This window comes from Lepisma saccharinum, chromosome 28 (genome assembly GCF_977018435.1).
Source record: "Lepisma saccharinum chromosome 28, izLepSacc3.1, whole genome shotgun sequence".
Lineage (NCBI taxonomy): Eukaryota > Metazoa > Arthropoda > Insecta > Zygentoma > Lepismatidae > Lepisma > Lepisma saccharinum.
The window spans coordinates 8839654-8855958 of record NC_139256.1 but is presented as its reverse complement, the minus strand read 5'-3'; the positions used below and the strand labels follow the sequence as shown (position 1 = coordinate 8855958).

At 37.2% G+C, this 16305-nt stretch overlaps 1 protein-coding gene across 1 annotated transcript in view; it reads right to left on the bottom strand.

The window, feature by feature from the left end:
• The window catches only part of LOC145981105 (uncharacterized), a 41528-nt gene that overhangs the window by 3950 nt on the left and 21273 nt on the right, over positions 1-16305 (bottom strand). The window contains exons 5-10 of the mRNA XM_083114241.1: positions 15218-15327; positions 12734-12836; positions 10272-10449; positions 8691-9022; positions 5447-5550; positions 2312-2537 (exon numbers count right to left, since the gene is read on the bottom strand). Coding sequence (XP_082970367.1) covers positions 2312-2537; positions 5447-5550; positions 8691-9022; positions 10272-10449; positions 12734-12836; positions 15218-15327 — 1053 coding nt within the window. The remainder of the gene's footprint in view (positions 1-2311; positions 2538-5446; positions 5551-8690; positions 9023-10271; positions 10450-12733; positions 12837-15217; positions 15328-16305) is intronic.

Here is a 16305-nt window from a genome sequence, read left to right as displayed (position 1 = left end):
ACTGTAAAAAATAGCGAAAATTCTTGACCACAAGCATAATTTCTTGACATTTTCTTGACTTTCTTGTTGACTTCTTGGCCTTTTCTTGACTGATAACACCCTGCTATCCTACACTGTACAACCTCAACAGTGACAAAGCTTTATTGGCAGATATGAGAACTACCAAAGAAGTGGACTTGTTTAGAATCTAGGTATACGTTTTGAGATGTCATATATATTAATTATACGAGGGGGTATCTGGCGGGAAAGCCCAGCGTACTTCCGACTTCCGCCACTACATGTAGTGAGGAGACACTATGATGTGCCAGTGTGCTAAGCACCATTGCCCTGTGTAGGCGTGGAGCTGTGCTGTGCTGTTGACAAATGTTTGCTGTAAATTTTGCTATGGCGGATGAGAAGGAACAGAGTGTGTGTGTGTGTGAAATGTCCTTTCCTATTAGGGAAAACTGCAGCTGAGACTGTAAGGAATGTTTAAAGAAGCAATTAAAGATGACACCCTAGGTAAAACGCAAGTGTAAGAGTGGTTTGCACGTTTCAAAAAGGGGGAAATGTCAGTGGAAGACCAACAGCGATCTGGATGACCTGCCACAGCAAGAAATGACGAAAACATTGAAAAAGTGCAAAATGCAAGCGATTGTTCACAAGGGATCTGTTCCTCAAGGTCAAACTGTTAATCAGGATTTTGACATGGGTGTGTTGAGGCAATTGTGTGAAAATGTGTGGCGAAAACGTCCACAATTGTGGAAGCATAGTGACTGGTTGCTCCACCACTACAATGCCCCAGCCCACACTGCTGTGCGTGTCCAAAAGTTTTTTGACAAAGACCAAATGCCCGTTGTTCCTCACCCTCAGTATTCACCAGACCTTGCACCTTGTGATTTTTTTTATTCCCCTGCATGACGAACGAGTTCAAAGGCAAACGCTTTGCCGATGAGGCTGAAGTTCAGGCACATGTGCTCCAGGCCTTGAACAATATCCCTGTTGAGAACTTCCAAAAATGTTTTAAGCAATGGGAATGCCGTTTGGATAAGTGCATTGTGTCAACTGGACAATACTTTGAAGGTGACTAAGGTATTTGTAACTCAAAGTTAATAAAACTCATCTTTTTTGACATATTCTGGCAAATTCCGGTTTCTTTTGGGTACACCCTCGTACAGCAGCCCACAGGTGCAAAAAAAAACCTAGATGTAAGACCTGCCCATTACTCATCATCCCCCCCACCCTCCAGATCCCTACCACTGCTGGTAAGTTCACTTGAAGGCCTGTATGTAACAGGTTAGATTTTTGCCTCAGGAATAAAATTGCATATTTACACATTTGCTTTAAAAAATACATGAAATATATTCATTAAAAAATATAACAGAAAAATTTTACACGGTAATTGTAATTTGATCTCATCACTAAATGTATGTGTTACAAGGTGACTGTAATGTAAAAGAAGCTGTAGAGTTAAGACATTTACTTAAAAAAAAAAAAAAAGGAAGTACAGGGTGGCCCCAAAAAAGGTAACCAAAATTATAGTACGGTAGTATAAGTTCCAGTTACCTTTTTTTTGGGTCACCTTGTATATATATCCATAAAAATTATTTTAAAAATGCCAAATAATGAACTAAATTATAGGATATATATACTGCATCGGTATGCATGAAACAGAAAAATGTCATTCCAAAATATTTTGTGCTGTGTATATGATGTATGTCGAGACGAGATCAAGAACGAGGCAATCATTTACAACTTGAGACCGAGTCTTTGCCAAGTATTGTCTCGTATTGTATCAATACCATCCCTATGCACAGAAAAGTAACCCGCAAGTTCTATAAAGTAGGAACCTTGTTATTTTTATTGGTGGTTGAACGTACGCATTTACTTTCCATGTTAATCAGAGGCATTCTCTCATCATTCACCTCCCAAGTTCTGTCCCCGTGTGCATTACTTTTTACCTTAACATCCTTATGCTTGACTTCACTTGTACGTAAGGAATGCAATACCACCATACGTCGATAATATATATATATATAAATATATATATATATATATACGTAGATATTTTTACGACATCAACACTTCAATATTTTAATATATTGAACCTATATCAATGTATCGAAATATCGCACAGCCCTACTGATATGCTTGTCGGTCGATATCAATAGAACACCAATTAATCTGTCCTATCCCTACATTTACTGAAGAACTGGCATGTCTATATGGGCCAACACCAATAGAGTATCAATTAATCTGTTCCATTCCTCTATCAAATAACAACAAACACTAGACACTACAAATATTTCCCTTGGAAAGGATGCTGACTTACCAAGGCATAAAATATTGGGTCAAAAAAGGCCTCTACGACAGTCTTGAAATTCTTCTTTCCAATGCCTTTGCCTATCACGGGTAACTGTTTGCACACAGTTTCCAAAAATGTAACATGATGAGTGTAGTGTTTGTGGCGACATGCATCTGCAACAAGGGGTACCGCTGGCAACACTGAAGAAACAGCATCCGGAACCTGAGAAAGTTCAGAAATGAGGTACACACACCTGAAAGGAGAAAAACAAGAAATTTTAAGAACAATGTTGACCCAACTCTGCCTGTGACTCTGATTCTATACTCTTTTGGACTGATGTCCGCATCGGATCTAGGCCAGTACTGAAGAGGTTGATGCCGCCGTAGCGATTTTTATCAACTTCCCAGTCTAGATCCACAGTGTTTATCAAACTCAGGGTCACCAAAGTGAAGTCACCATCCAATGAAAAGAAAAATAATGTATATCTCAAAACAAGGAAAGTTAGAAGTAAAATGGCGAGGTGATAATGGACCATATTAGTGGTGACGTCACATAAGACAAATGAGCACTATTTGAGTACAAAGTAGTCATGTGATTTTAGCAAAAGCATTGAATTTTCCATCTGAAGGAAGGAAGCTTTAAGAATTGTGACAGCAGTTATGAAACAAAATTGTGATGTGTATCATATATCCATGTAAAGTGAGATTTCGGAGAATACGTCGATATATTATACATATCTTACAGAGCATAAGGTAAGGAATAACTGGAGTAAGGAAATCATGCATTTTTAAAGAAAATTTATCTATTCAGTTTCCCAACACAGCCGAAGCTCACCTTCAGTGATGCTGCCGAAGCTGCTGAATTCTGGGAGTTCACCACATTCATGTGACTTCAGCGCTGCTGCCTATTGGCTGCTGTTTCAGATCGGAAGCCGGTAGGAGCATTTGCTTTACTTGATTTCCTAATTCATTTATTCTTTTCATTCTACTCTGTAAGGTGGGCCTCCCCGATGGCACAGCGGCAGCATCGTTGCCTTGTAATCAAGGGGTTCTAGGTTCGATTCCCGATGGAGGCACATAGTGGTTCCGATCCCACTTTAAACTATAGGTCCAGTCCCGATTAGCCTTACTGTGCATAAAGTGGACTTAAAACACCAACTCAATCAATCAATCAAATCCTCTGTAAGGTATGTGTAATACATCAACATATTCTCCGAAATTCCACCTTTACATTGATGTACTATGCGCATCACAATTTTGTTTCATAACTGCTGTCACAATTCTTTAAGCTACCTTCCAAGGGAAAATTCAATGTTTTTTAAATAGGCTAAAATCTCATGACTACTTTGTTTGGACTCAATCTTGCAGCGTGACGTCACACTAATATGGTCCATTAGAACAAGTGGACTGATTTGAATATCAGGAAACAATAATAACAAATAACAGAAAAATATTTTACTTGTATGTACATATTGCTTGCATTGAAGAATTATTTCTCTTGCAGTTTATGATTCTTACAAGCATATAAACACAATTTTTGCTTCTACATATTGGGAGAACACACATTCCCTTCATCAGACATTTATCATTCAAACTAAAAATAAATGGCTGATGAAGGGAGCGTGTGTTCTCCTGAAACGTAAGACCAAAAATGTGTTTATGTGCTTGTAAGAACCATAAACTGCAAGCGAAATAACTGATAAATAGGAGAAGAAATAAATAACAGAATTGTAAAAGCAAACCAATATATGTATATTACCAAATAAGTAACACAATAGTTGGAAAAAGAAGACGGAGAAGAAGGATTTATCAATCTAAAATTACACCAACCCTGCTTTATGGAATACAAAGCTCAACACTCCAATACAAACATTACCAACCAGCAATAGAGTTGAAATGCCTCAGAAGAGTGGTAGGATAAACTAGATGAGATAAAGAGTCAGAAACATTAACATTAAGGAAACAGCTTCAAGTAGAATCAATTAAAGAGTTAATAGAGAAAAATTCATTAGGTTGGTATGGTCATGTTACTTGAATGTAAGAGAAAAAACCAAAGCAAATACTGGAAGCGAGGCCAGAAAGCAGAAGAGGATAACATAGGAACAACATCTCTCTGAAATGGTTACTTAAAAAAGGGAAGACCATATTGGAAGTTAAGACTTAACTCTTTCGCTGCTGCATGCGACTTCACAGTTGATTTTTCTCAACATGGCAAACTTATGAAAAGCGACTACAGTCGATTTCAAATATTCTCATCGCTGCTGATGTCTAGTGAAGTCATCCTGTACGGAAAAGCATTATCAGAACATGCTGCCACCTAGTGTCTGGCACCAGCCCCCGTGGCAGAGTGGTTAGCACATCGTGCTATGATGCCAGGGATCCCGGGTTCGAATCCCGGCGTGGGCATGGACGTTTGTAAGTGTCCATTCATTAATTTCATCACATCTTCACTCATTCCCATCTTCGCAAATTAGCCAAAAGTGTCACAAAAGGTGAAGTAAAATAAAGCAAATCAAATAAAAAAAAATCAAAACCTAGTGTCTGGAGTTTGTTCTGTTTTCCAAACAAATTATTTACTTTGCTTCTGAACAAATGAAACAAGTGTACTGCTGTGTGTATGTAAAAAACAATGGCAACAAGAATACAACTGAAGCTCAATACGTAAAGTCTAACATTAAAATTAAATAGGGCCGATATGAAATTTTGGCCGATACCGATAAAGTACTGATATAAAATTTACCGATACTGATATTCTACCAAACCGATATAAAATTAGAAAAGGTCCTTGAAGAACCTGAAAGGTTCATTGACCTCCTCATTGTTTCAAGGTGACTGCAGTGCAAAAGAAATTGCATATTTAGACATTTACTTTCTTGGAAAGTAGGGCATGGAGATTATCCATAAAAATTACAACAAAATGGAGGAATTTTGCACTAGATTATCAGATATTTATCGATATATCGGATCGGTAAAATAATCTGTAATTTTACCAAAAAACCAATACACCGATATGCCTATATCGGCCGATACCGCTAGAGTACCGATTAATCGGTCCCATCCCTAAAATTAAATAATGATTTTCATTTAATCAGTGTCGCATTTAGCCAAAAGTGGCAAATGAGAGATGCTAAACTATAGATTTAAGGAAAATTAGTGATCTTACCCATCAGCTCGCTCCCAGGGTTGTGAGGGTCTTCGGAATTTATGGTCTGAGCACCCTCCTCCGCCTCTTCCCATTTTTGGTGCTAGTGACCCACAAGAATACATCTGTGAACAAAGCAAACGTGAGGGATTACTCGATCTATATATGTATGATGCTAGTGTTTATAAACAATCATGAAATGAAAAGAAATGATGTACAGTGAAAGCTGTTTTCACATTTTCCTGCATTATAAAGTCAAAGCTCATGGTCCCAACACAGCAAAATTATACAAAAATTTTACCAGATTTTAAGATATTACATTTTCCTACATTTTACATTGTTCCTTGAACTTACCCCGTAACAGGCCTGGTGCCGCATTGTAATGTAAAGGGTGTGGCACCAAATTGACTTGACTAATTCCATGAGTTATCAAAACATTAGCGAACTTTTTCACAAATTATCATGTATTTTGGACGTTCTTTGTGTAATTATGATAAAATTTCATTTACTAGTTCCGTTATTGCCATTTTTATTACTCATTTTATCTAAAGTTACAAAAATTTGTCACATATTCCTAAACGGCTCTATAAATAGTACATTGTTATATGACTAAGATACAAAAAAATTCTTTAGTTGTTTAATTATCACAGAACATACATGCTGCTACCCAAAGAAAACAAAATCACATATACCAAAAGACTTACGCCAAGGGCATCACATGGTCCATGGGACTCACAAGTGTCTATTGTTCCGAAAATATAATGCACCAAGCAAATTAGCACCGGGGGATTACGTGATATTCTAAAATATGAAGCTACCGAAAAATACAAGAGAGTGCATGTTAGTGCTTCAGAGAACGAGAGCGTTGTTCAAGGTTTAAGGTCTGAAGGACCATGCCATGCTCATTACGGGTTAAAACTCAAGGTTCCAATGTATACAGATGTTAACTGGATCGGCATTAACCTTTATTACATGGATGGGATACATGTATACATCCCAAAACCACGTGCCATTTCTTGAGAATGATACATGATATATCAGTTATGACATAAAGTATGACATACTCGAATTAGAAAACAATATACCCATTGTTACTACATGTTATTAACAAGCGGAGTTTTAAAAGTCATTTGTCTTGGCTTTGGTTTTATGGGATAGATTTCATAAAAATGGCTACAATCATTTTTTCTAATATCTTTCACCTTTACACATAATAATGAGAATAAAAGCTTTTAACAACATGTGTCAAGTAGAGATTCAGAGGAAAAAGCCCAATTTTAAAAAATTCCAGAAAATTACAAGTTTCAAAAATTTGAATTTGAATTTAAAATTTTGGGTGCTATTTTGCACCCGTCACATTATACGGAGTCCAGCCCCCTATCGTTACACATAACAACTCTAACGTTGCAGAACTAAAATCATAAAATATTAAAATCTTCTGACTTTCGTTAAAAGCTGAGGCTGTAAAGGAGCACTCAGCACAAATAAGGACAAAACACGGGACAACACAAACAAAATTATACTGGCCATGGGCCAGTCGCCAGGCCAGTCGCCAGAGCTTCGTTAGACTACGTGGAAGTGAGGTTGACTATTGGGTGCACTACGTGGAAGGTACCCCTTACACCCCAACTTTAAAAAATGTAGCATAATTTCAGCATTTTTCATAAATTGGGGGACAGACATTACATATCCTGCAACAGTGGTACTTTGACGTGATTCCCTCCACATTTGGTCCATCCAGCATTCATAGGATCGATGCTAGAAGCGAAATTCCGGAAATTCTTACCGTAAACTGGCACCACTACCACTCTTACACATTGCCATTATTTGTTCCCCAAGAATTATCAGCCATTTTCAACAGAACTTTGCATGGTTGTAGGAATGTACAACTTCTACATACAACATTTTTTTATGTTTATTTTGGTCTCTTGTGGCAGTCACAGGATCATGCTAAACACCATTCTTTGCTACATTTAATTTTTTTTCCTTCTTCTTCCAATAACACTCATCATTGGAAGGCATAATATATAAATTTTACCTCTTCTAAAAGCCCTGTCATTCCAAAAACAAAAAGATTTCAGCTGTCTACGGCAATTAGTTCTCTAGCTACCACTTCTTTTGTACATCAAGGCAAGTTTGAAAAGCACGTTCTTGAAAGTTGCTGTCCGGAGAGGCTATCCACACATGCGAAGCTCCATCCACTAAATATTAAAAATGCTAAAACATGTATGAAACACGTGTACAGCAGAGAAGAGTGGAGGATTCCGGTGTAATATTCTTCATATCACAACTAAATCCAGGAACTCCTGTCAAAATTAAACATATAACAATGTCATGGGGTTTAGCATTATCCAAACCCCCTAATTATTATTTGCTTGCTTAAACTACCTGCATTTTCATTCAAAATACAATGAAGCACAAAAGAAAAAAGAAAAAAAAAAAATTAAATCACAGAACTACAAGATGCAATAACAATATAGCATGTCCAGATATTATTCACCCCTTAAATGTTGTCCATAGAAAAATTCCTATGCAAGTGGAGTGGAGGTTGTTAGTATTAACATGAAGAACATGTGAAAAAATGTCTTCCATGTACTTGGCAACACTCGGTACCATGATGGTGACGGTGCAGGAAAAGGCAGTGTGTGTGGTGTGTTTGTGGGAAACAAAATCTCCTGACACCCCAAGATTTTCTTATGTGTGGTTACGTCGTAAAGAACATCATCTCCAGCAAGAAAGTTACACACTTGGTGGAATTGAAGTCCAGCATCAAAGAGGCTGTGGCATCAATCACCGTGGATATGATAAGCCACACATGGAGTGAATTCATCAATATACTTGATATTGCAAAAGCCACTGAGCCTCATGTAGAGGTTTATTAATAATGAGAAGTATGTTCACTAAAAGTATTTGAATCAATGAATATAATTCAATGTTTGTTGTTTCAGAGAAACTTTTTACAGTAAAGATATTTTGATCTCATAATGTGGTAAACGTGGTTTAAGTATTACCTATGTGAAGTTTTGTGTTTTGGCATTGCACAATTGTATAGTTTCTTTCCGAAAACTTCAAAATTCATCTGAAAGAACTATCCAATTGTGCAACATGAAAACACGAAACTTTCATAAGTAATATTATGATCTGTTATAGGGTGAAGAATTTATGTACACCCTGTATTTGAAGTAACACGAAGAATGGTCAATATCAATCATGTGAGGAAAAAACACAAAGAGTTTGAAAAAAAAATCGTGCACATGACTCATACCTGTTTGTTTGAGTGGAGATCCATATCATTATCACGAATTCGTTTAACGACACCGAATGTTGCTGGGCCTTTGTCCATTTCTCCATACTTTTCAGACTCGGATGGTTGACTAGAAATGTCCTTGATACCCTCCAGAACTTTGTTCATCACGTATGCCAGTGCCTCCTGGCCGTACGCTTTCACTACATTTGCTATGGCGGTTGCTCCTCCCTGCCTGACGGAAGGGATTGGATCTTCCAGATTGCGGAAGAACATGGGGTACAACGAGGGCATGGCACTCTCGGATTCCTTTGGGAAACACAGGATAAAATTTCCACAAGCCAAACACGCAGCTGAAAACATGAAAAGCAAAATTGAATGTTAGGAACACATGACTACATGTATTATCAAAGCTGTTACACTTGTAAGTGAGAGAACTTTCAAATACTGTGTAGTGGAACCTTGATTTTATGTAAAAAACACAACTTAAAATTCAGGAAATTCTGTAACCTGTGGCTTTTTTGAGACCATAACAATTGAATGTATAATGCACTAAAATGTAAAATCTAGATTCCACCATATTTACAAAAATTCAACCTTAATTATTATCATTATTATTTTAAGTATCAAGCTGACTAATTAATTCACTACTTGTAGCTTATTAGTTTTGTCAACACAACTGTCTATATAAAATTTACCAAATCATCAAGCATACTATGAAGAGGTAAGCCATATTTACAATTGTTGCTACCAAGTGTGTTAAAGACCTGAAATATTATTCACGTTTAAAATAATTTTCAACAATCACAAGCACACATAATGATAACACAAGAGTTCTGATACTAATTTTTGTAACTTTCTTAGGAACTAATTTTACTTCTCTATGCCTCTCTCTCTCTCTCACTTCCAACCGCAAGAACAATGGGAAAGTGAAGATACTTTAAAGACCATCTTTATCAATTTAAAGTGTGCTTCGTTCAAGACAACAATAGATTTGATCGATGATTTTAATATAAACTAACATGTATTCTATTGTTGCTACATAATTTTTTGAATTTGAATTTAAAATTTTGGGAGCGTCAGCACTTAGACTATTTTGCTCCCATCACATCATACGGGGGCCAGCCCCTTACCATTACAAATAACAACTCTAACGTTGCATAACTAAAAATCTTAAAATCTTCAGACTTCTGTTAAAAGCTGAGGCTGTAAACGGGCACTCAGCACACACAAGGACAGAAAAACAACACACACAAAATTATACTGACCATAGTGGCAGTCGCCAGAGCCTCGTTAGTCGTCAGTCTAGGGTGCACTATGTGGAAGTGAGGTTGACTTTTGGGCACCTATGTGGAAGGTACCCCTTACACCCCTTGTTGCTACATAAGAGAAGAAACAATGCTTATATTGAGTGAAGTTCACGAAGGTGCATAAAATCTTCATTCGGAAACCTCAAGCATCTTAATCACACATCAAATGTGGTTTCGCACTTAGTCAGCGGTAAGCATCATTAATACAGTGTTGGGGCCTATGAACATACCGTCATGAAATTTTGGTATTTTCTCACAACAGAAATAGAAATACCATTTCAAAGATACTCACCGTCTCTAACAGGCCAGCTTTCATCTTGGAAACAGACCAGGAGTGTGTGAAGCAATTTCTCCACAAACGGTCTCACAGCCTCTGGTTGGATTTTAGCTGCTAACTCTGCTATGCATGCACACGCTGCTTCCCGCACAGCATGATTGTTGGATTCTGTAGCAACAATGTAATACTCGACCTGCAGGGAGAAAAATAGTTCTAAACACGTCCAATTTCACACAACTTTCTTTGCTACTTAGACAGTGCCAAATTTTCGAAAGAAACAATTTCAAAACAAGCAGAAGACAAGCCACCTAGTATCAGGCACTGGCATCAATTACACCAGTCTGCAAAATTTGTTATTTCAGTTCACACAGCAGTTCTGTTAACAAATATTTTGTAGTGAAAACGATCTCATTAATTCAAATTTTTCAGCGCTCAAAAGGCAACATCCAATTAAATTCATCCCTTGTGTGTGTGACCTGAGGAAACTATGAGATTTCATTAGATCCAGAGTTTCACAATAAATTTAAACCTAATTTTATATTCGTCAACATGTTTAAGCATAATTATGTCACAATGTATTTATTAATATTTAATTTGAAACGTACATATTAATGTATACATTTGAAAATAATTAAAAGAGTATTTACGAGTAAAATTGTTGAGATTAGTTCTGAGTGATTGAAAATTGTGGGTGCATCAGCACTTAGGCTATTTTGCACCCATCATATTGTGCAAGGCCCAGCCCCTTGCCATAACTATAATAAAACTCGTATCCGAGGACTAAAACATTCTTACCCGAGTTAAAAGCGGAGACTATAAAGGGGCACTCGGCACATATGAGGACAACAGATAGGACCACACACACACAGCCCTATAATTATACTAGCCGTAGGTCCAGACAGCAGAGCCTCATTAGTCTGCAAAATGCAGTCCAGGGTGTTTTTAAGTGAAAGGGTCACCCCTTGTTGAGATTGGGTCATCGGCTTAAAAAAAAAATGTGCAGGCTGCAGTCTCAAGAATGTTGAGAACCAGTGCTGTACAATATGTTTTACAATATTATGAGAAGAAATGAAGTTAGCACAGAGACATACAAAGATGCTCCATTCCAAATAATCTTGACTAGTACATAGTACATTGCCATTGTGAAGCTTCCCTTTTAACCACTAGAAGGCAGAAACATTTTAATGCTCAGACAACTTACTGTTGATGCAACCAAGGTAGCAAGAGCCACTTAATGGAAACCAAATTCTAACCAAAGCTCACCACCCCAGATTCACATTCACTATAGAATTGGAAAACAAAGGCAAAATCAACTTCCTAGAGCAGCGGTTCCGAACCTTTTTCCTCATTGTACCCTTTAGTTCATCTAATGTACTCCCACCATCCTAAAAGTGGGTTTGGGGGAATCTTTTTGGCTGCCTGGATTGGTGGGAAGTTTTAGATATGTTGCAGGCGTGCATTTGCAAGAGAGCAGAATGGCATTCAGGTTGGATGTGGAAAGATGGTAAATCCGACGTTTATTGTTTCATTGGGTGTTCCTACGTTTACAACCTTTATGATTAGTTACAGAAATAAAAATTTGAAACATATGTATGCTACGAAGTATATACAGTAAAACCTGTCTATCCCGGAACATGATGGTTCCGAGCAAAATTTTCCATCTTAACAGTTTTCCTTCTTATACAAGGTTGACTTTAAATACAGTATAGAGCGCTGCAGGAAATAATGGAAAGACAGATTTACATTTCGCATGTTGCACAATTGCACAATTGCAGCACACGCGGGCCGGGACTATTCACAGTTTTAAAGTTTTAACATTCCAAGGAGCAGTTTCTAATTGGGGAAACAACATGGTAGTATGACGTGCACCTGTAATGGGTTTTAGATTTTTATTGTTTTTAAACCACACATCTTTTACCAATCCTATATCCTGTACCTATGGCGAGGTCGATGTGGTTATGATTTACACATAACCTAAACATGAGCAGCCTGAGGAAGGGAACAGTTGCATCCCGAAACGTCGCAAAAGTTACCTAGATACATACTCGCAAAACATAAGTTATTAATATATTTATATTAAATTTGTGAGTAATTCGCACAACTTTCATCATGAAATACAAAATTATGGCTAAAACGTGGTTACACCAAGTTCCAAGTGTAGCAAGGTCAGACATCCTAGCCAACCACAGCTAACACCCAGCTTACCTCTTCCTACCATCCTACCACATCTAACCACTTTACCAAGGCTTCTGTCTTTACAACATTAATGTAGCCCACAAACCAACTAGCAAAATAGCTGACAAACAGACAAATAAACCATTTTCGCAGATATGTGGGTACCTTATTTCAGTACAATAAAAATTAAGAAACATGGGTGAAATATGCTACCAGAGTGGGTAGTCTAACGAGACCATTTGCATAGAAAAGGGTGAAAAAGTTGCAAATATGCTTGTCATTTTATAGTTCTTGTATCTTACCACATAAGGGATGTGTTTCTGCACCAGATCTTTTCCTGAGGTGCCTGTGACCTGCCTCCATGTCTCCTGGGAGTAAATTCGGACCCCTTCAGCTACATAATACCTGTGAAAAAAAGGAAGGGGAAACTAAACAAACACAGAACTATATCAAATTAATTTCCCTAATAATTCAACATACAAAGAAAATGCAATTATGTTTGCATGTCACAAAACTCATTCTCACTCAAACAGGCAATTGTGAAAACACTGAAGTATATGCTTCTTTCGTTTCATTCATAAAACCTCCTTGCTTGGATGTTAGACCAATCAAAGAATGAAAATATCTACAACTCCTCTGCAGTTGTTACTTGCAGGTTATTTTAGGGATGGTCCGATATAAAATTTGCTAATGCTGATTCAGGGTGTCTACAAAATAAAATCTAAAATTCTTGACTCTTTCATAACATTTTAATCACCTTTCTTTCATTTAACCTTCATCTATTCGACCCCTACTTAGGTAAAGTTGGAAATTAGTAATTCAGAAAATAAATATTTATTTAATGAAAACCTCTACCTGTTCAGATGAAAACTGAAGCTCTATTTAAGAAGAGAATTATCTATTAATGCATCCTAGATTGCATTTGGCAGACTAGAGGCGCTCAGACATCCTCGTGTTATCATTCCTGTACATTTGTGATGGTCCTTCGTCCATCATATCTTACAACCACTCATCCTCATCTTCGCTATTAGCCAAAAGGGGCAGAAAAGTGAAGTAAAGCAAACAAAAAAAATCAGTCCTTGTGATAGCAAAAATTCTTGGCCACAAGTATAATTTCTTCACTTTCTATTGACTTCTTGACCTACTTGTTGATTTCTGTACTTTTTCTTGACTTTCTTGACTGGTAGACAATCACACAAATCTGGTATGAAATTGTAATTGATTTGTGGTATGTCACCACAATATATTCTCCCTAAACCCAATACACTGGTGATGTTACTGGAAGGGACTCCAAGACTGCTATTTGCATCTGAATCTACCCATAAAAATTCAGCTCAGCTATAATTTGATTGCATTTGACAAACAACCATTCAACAAACAAGCATTAACTACTTGGTATGTGTTTATATATGTGTGTCAAATTCGGTTTTAGTAGTTTTCAAAACCACTTGAACGAACCTACAGTTTAAAGTGGAATCTGAAACCACTATGTGCCTCCATGAGGTATCAAACCTGGGATCCCATAAGGGGACAACATTACCATTATACCAATCAGGAGGCCATGTGTCAAATTACCATACAATAAGCAAAATATAGTATTTAACAAATCATACGCTGTTATATTCCTAGGTTTTCTTTATTTCCGTCTATTCCCCACGTTCAAGGATTATATCAATTTGTTCTTACTTTACCACCCACGCACACAACACATTCCAACCTTCAGACATGAACTAGTCATTGAAAACATTTTAAAAATTCCTCCCCATCCCATGATGCAGCAATCAAGATGACACTCCACAAGTGTTCTTACGATGCAAGGATGTTTATGTTCTTCTGACTTTGGAGAGCAGGCCTACAGTCACATAGAACAAACGGGCTCCAATTGGCCAATGATAATTATTATCCAAGGAATGCAAATGTCAACCCCAACTGCCAGGGTAAAGTCTGATTTTTTATTTGTCTGGCAACAAAAGTGGAATTTCAAGAGGTGGCGGGAACAGATGCTAACTTCATCAGAAAATTGCTGGTACAGCAAGTGCTACAACTTGCTATCATCCATGTAAATTAGTTATTTAACAGGAAAATATTTCCTCATGCAAACTTTTATTTGATTTTTTTGTTAACATGCAAAATATGCTCTGCCACAAACTTTTATACACATTTCATTTAGTATATTTTGTATTTCAATCATTGGCAACACTGGGAGGTTCTAGATCTGCAGAAGACTCCTCTGCTAATCGTTTATTTCCTGTATTTTAGTTTGTCCCGCATCGTGGCCGTACGGTCCAAGGCATCACGCTTTGGGATCCGGCTACAGGACACAAGCAGGTTCGAGTCTCCTGGATGAAGCGTAACAACTTTTCCCCTAGGATATTGGCCTGTGTATGGGACCGGTGGCCATCCACCATCATGAGGAAATTGGGAGTTACAAATGAGTAGCATAACCTGGTCAGGAAAACTTACAACAACTGGGGGTTTGTCGTGCTGACACATGTTCTCCAACCTCGGCAGGAAGGTATGAGGTCAGTAGGTTCTGGCCCTCACAAGCTGCTGCACCTCAGGTTATTATTAACTTTTAGTTTGAACTTCGGAGATAGCCAAGAATATACATGACCACGACAGAGTTCTTTAGCTGTAATTACTGCAGACCATATAATTGAGGTTCTGACACATTACAACCATTCACTGCAATTAACTGGATGTGGAAGAACAGCAGCATAATACAACAACAATGAAATTAACATCAATGTGTAGTATGAGATAAATAGTCAGTAGCACACAATTACCTATTCAGACACATCTGTGGCAGCAAAGCAGGATAGAACACTTCTCTGGCTTCTTTATTTGGTAACGAAAGCAAAAATTTCCTCGTTGCAACAGATGATGCCAAGCGAACCTACAAGAAAAAATAATAATAATAATAATGCTAACAAAGTCATTATACCTTGTTGTCGGCACGATATTAGCACATAAAACAAAAGTTTGTTACTTTTTAATCCTAGCTTACCAGTGTCACAAACCAAATCACAAATACATTATAAGTTTTCATTACTTAGGAAAATATTATATGTACAGTGGCCAGAATAAATCACAAATCAAGAACTTTGGACACGAGCATCAGAAGACCAGATTAAAAATCAAATAAAAAGAAGAAAGTGGAACTGGATAGGACACCCACTAAGGAAAGCAGACAATGCAATCGAGAAACAAGCACTTCATTGGAACCCTCCAAGGCCCAAAGGCTCATGGAGATGTACTATTGAAGAGAGGAAGAGTTGGAGAGAAAGGAAGAAGATCGCATGCAAAAGAGTGAGTAGTTCCCCTATGTTCCACTAGGAACTAAAGGAATTAAGTCAAGTTACCCGTGCCATATAAGAAACTTACTTACCTAAGGGAGGGGGGGGGGGCTCAGATGGCCACACATTTCTTTATCACAAAAATAATTCAAGAAACCATTTTGTTGTTGAATCACTGCTTCCTTTGTTGTTTATATAGGTGCAGTTATGTAATAATTATAAGATTTATAGAAATTACCATCATTAATAAGAACCAATTATTGCACAAGTCTCACACACATATTTTATTATTCACTAAACTTCAAGAAAACCACATTAATGTTGCATCAATTATTTTATGTTTATATTGTTTCAGTTATATAGTAATTAAATAATTACAAAATTTACCATCATTACCAACAAATTTTACATTGTTACTGCCATGACTGTCATGTCAGAAACACAAATCAATGGGGATGTGGGGGGTGCTCATAGCCCAAACACATGAACCTTTCTACCTTCTATGTACATTACTTTATGATTTTATGATCAAAATTGTACAGAAACATTGGGATCACCCTATGAAACAACGTAATTTA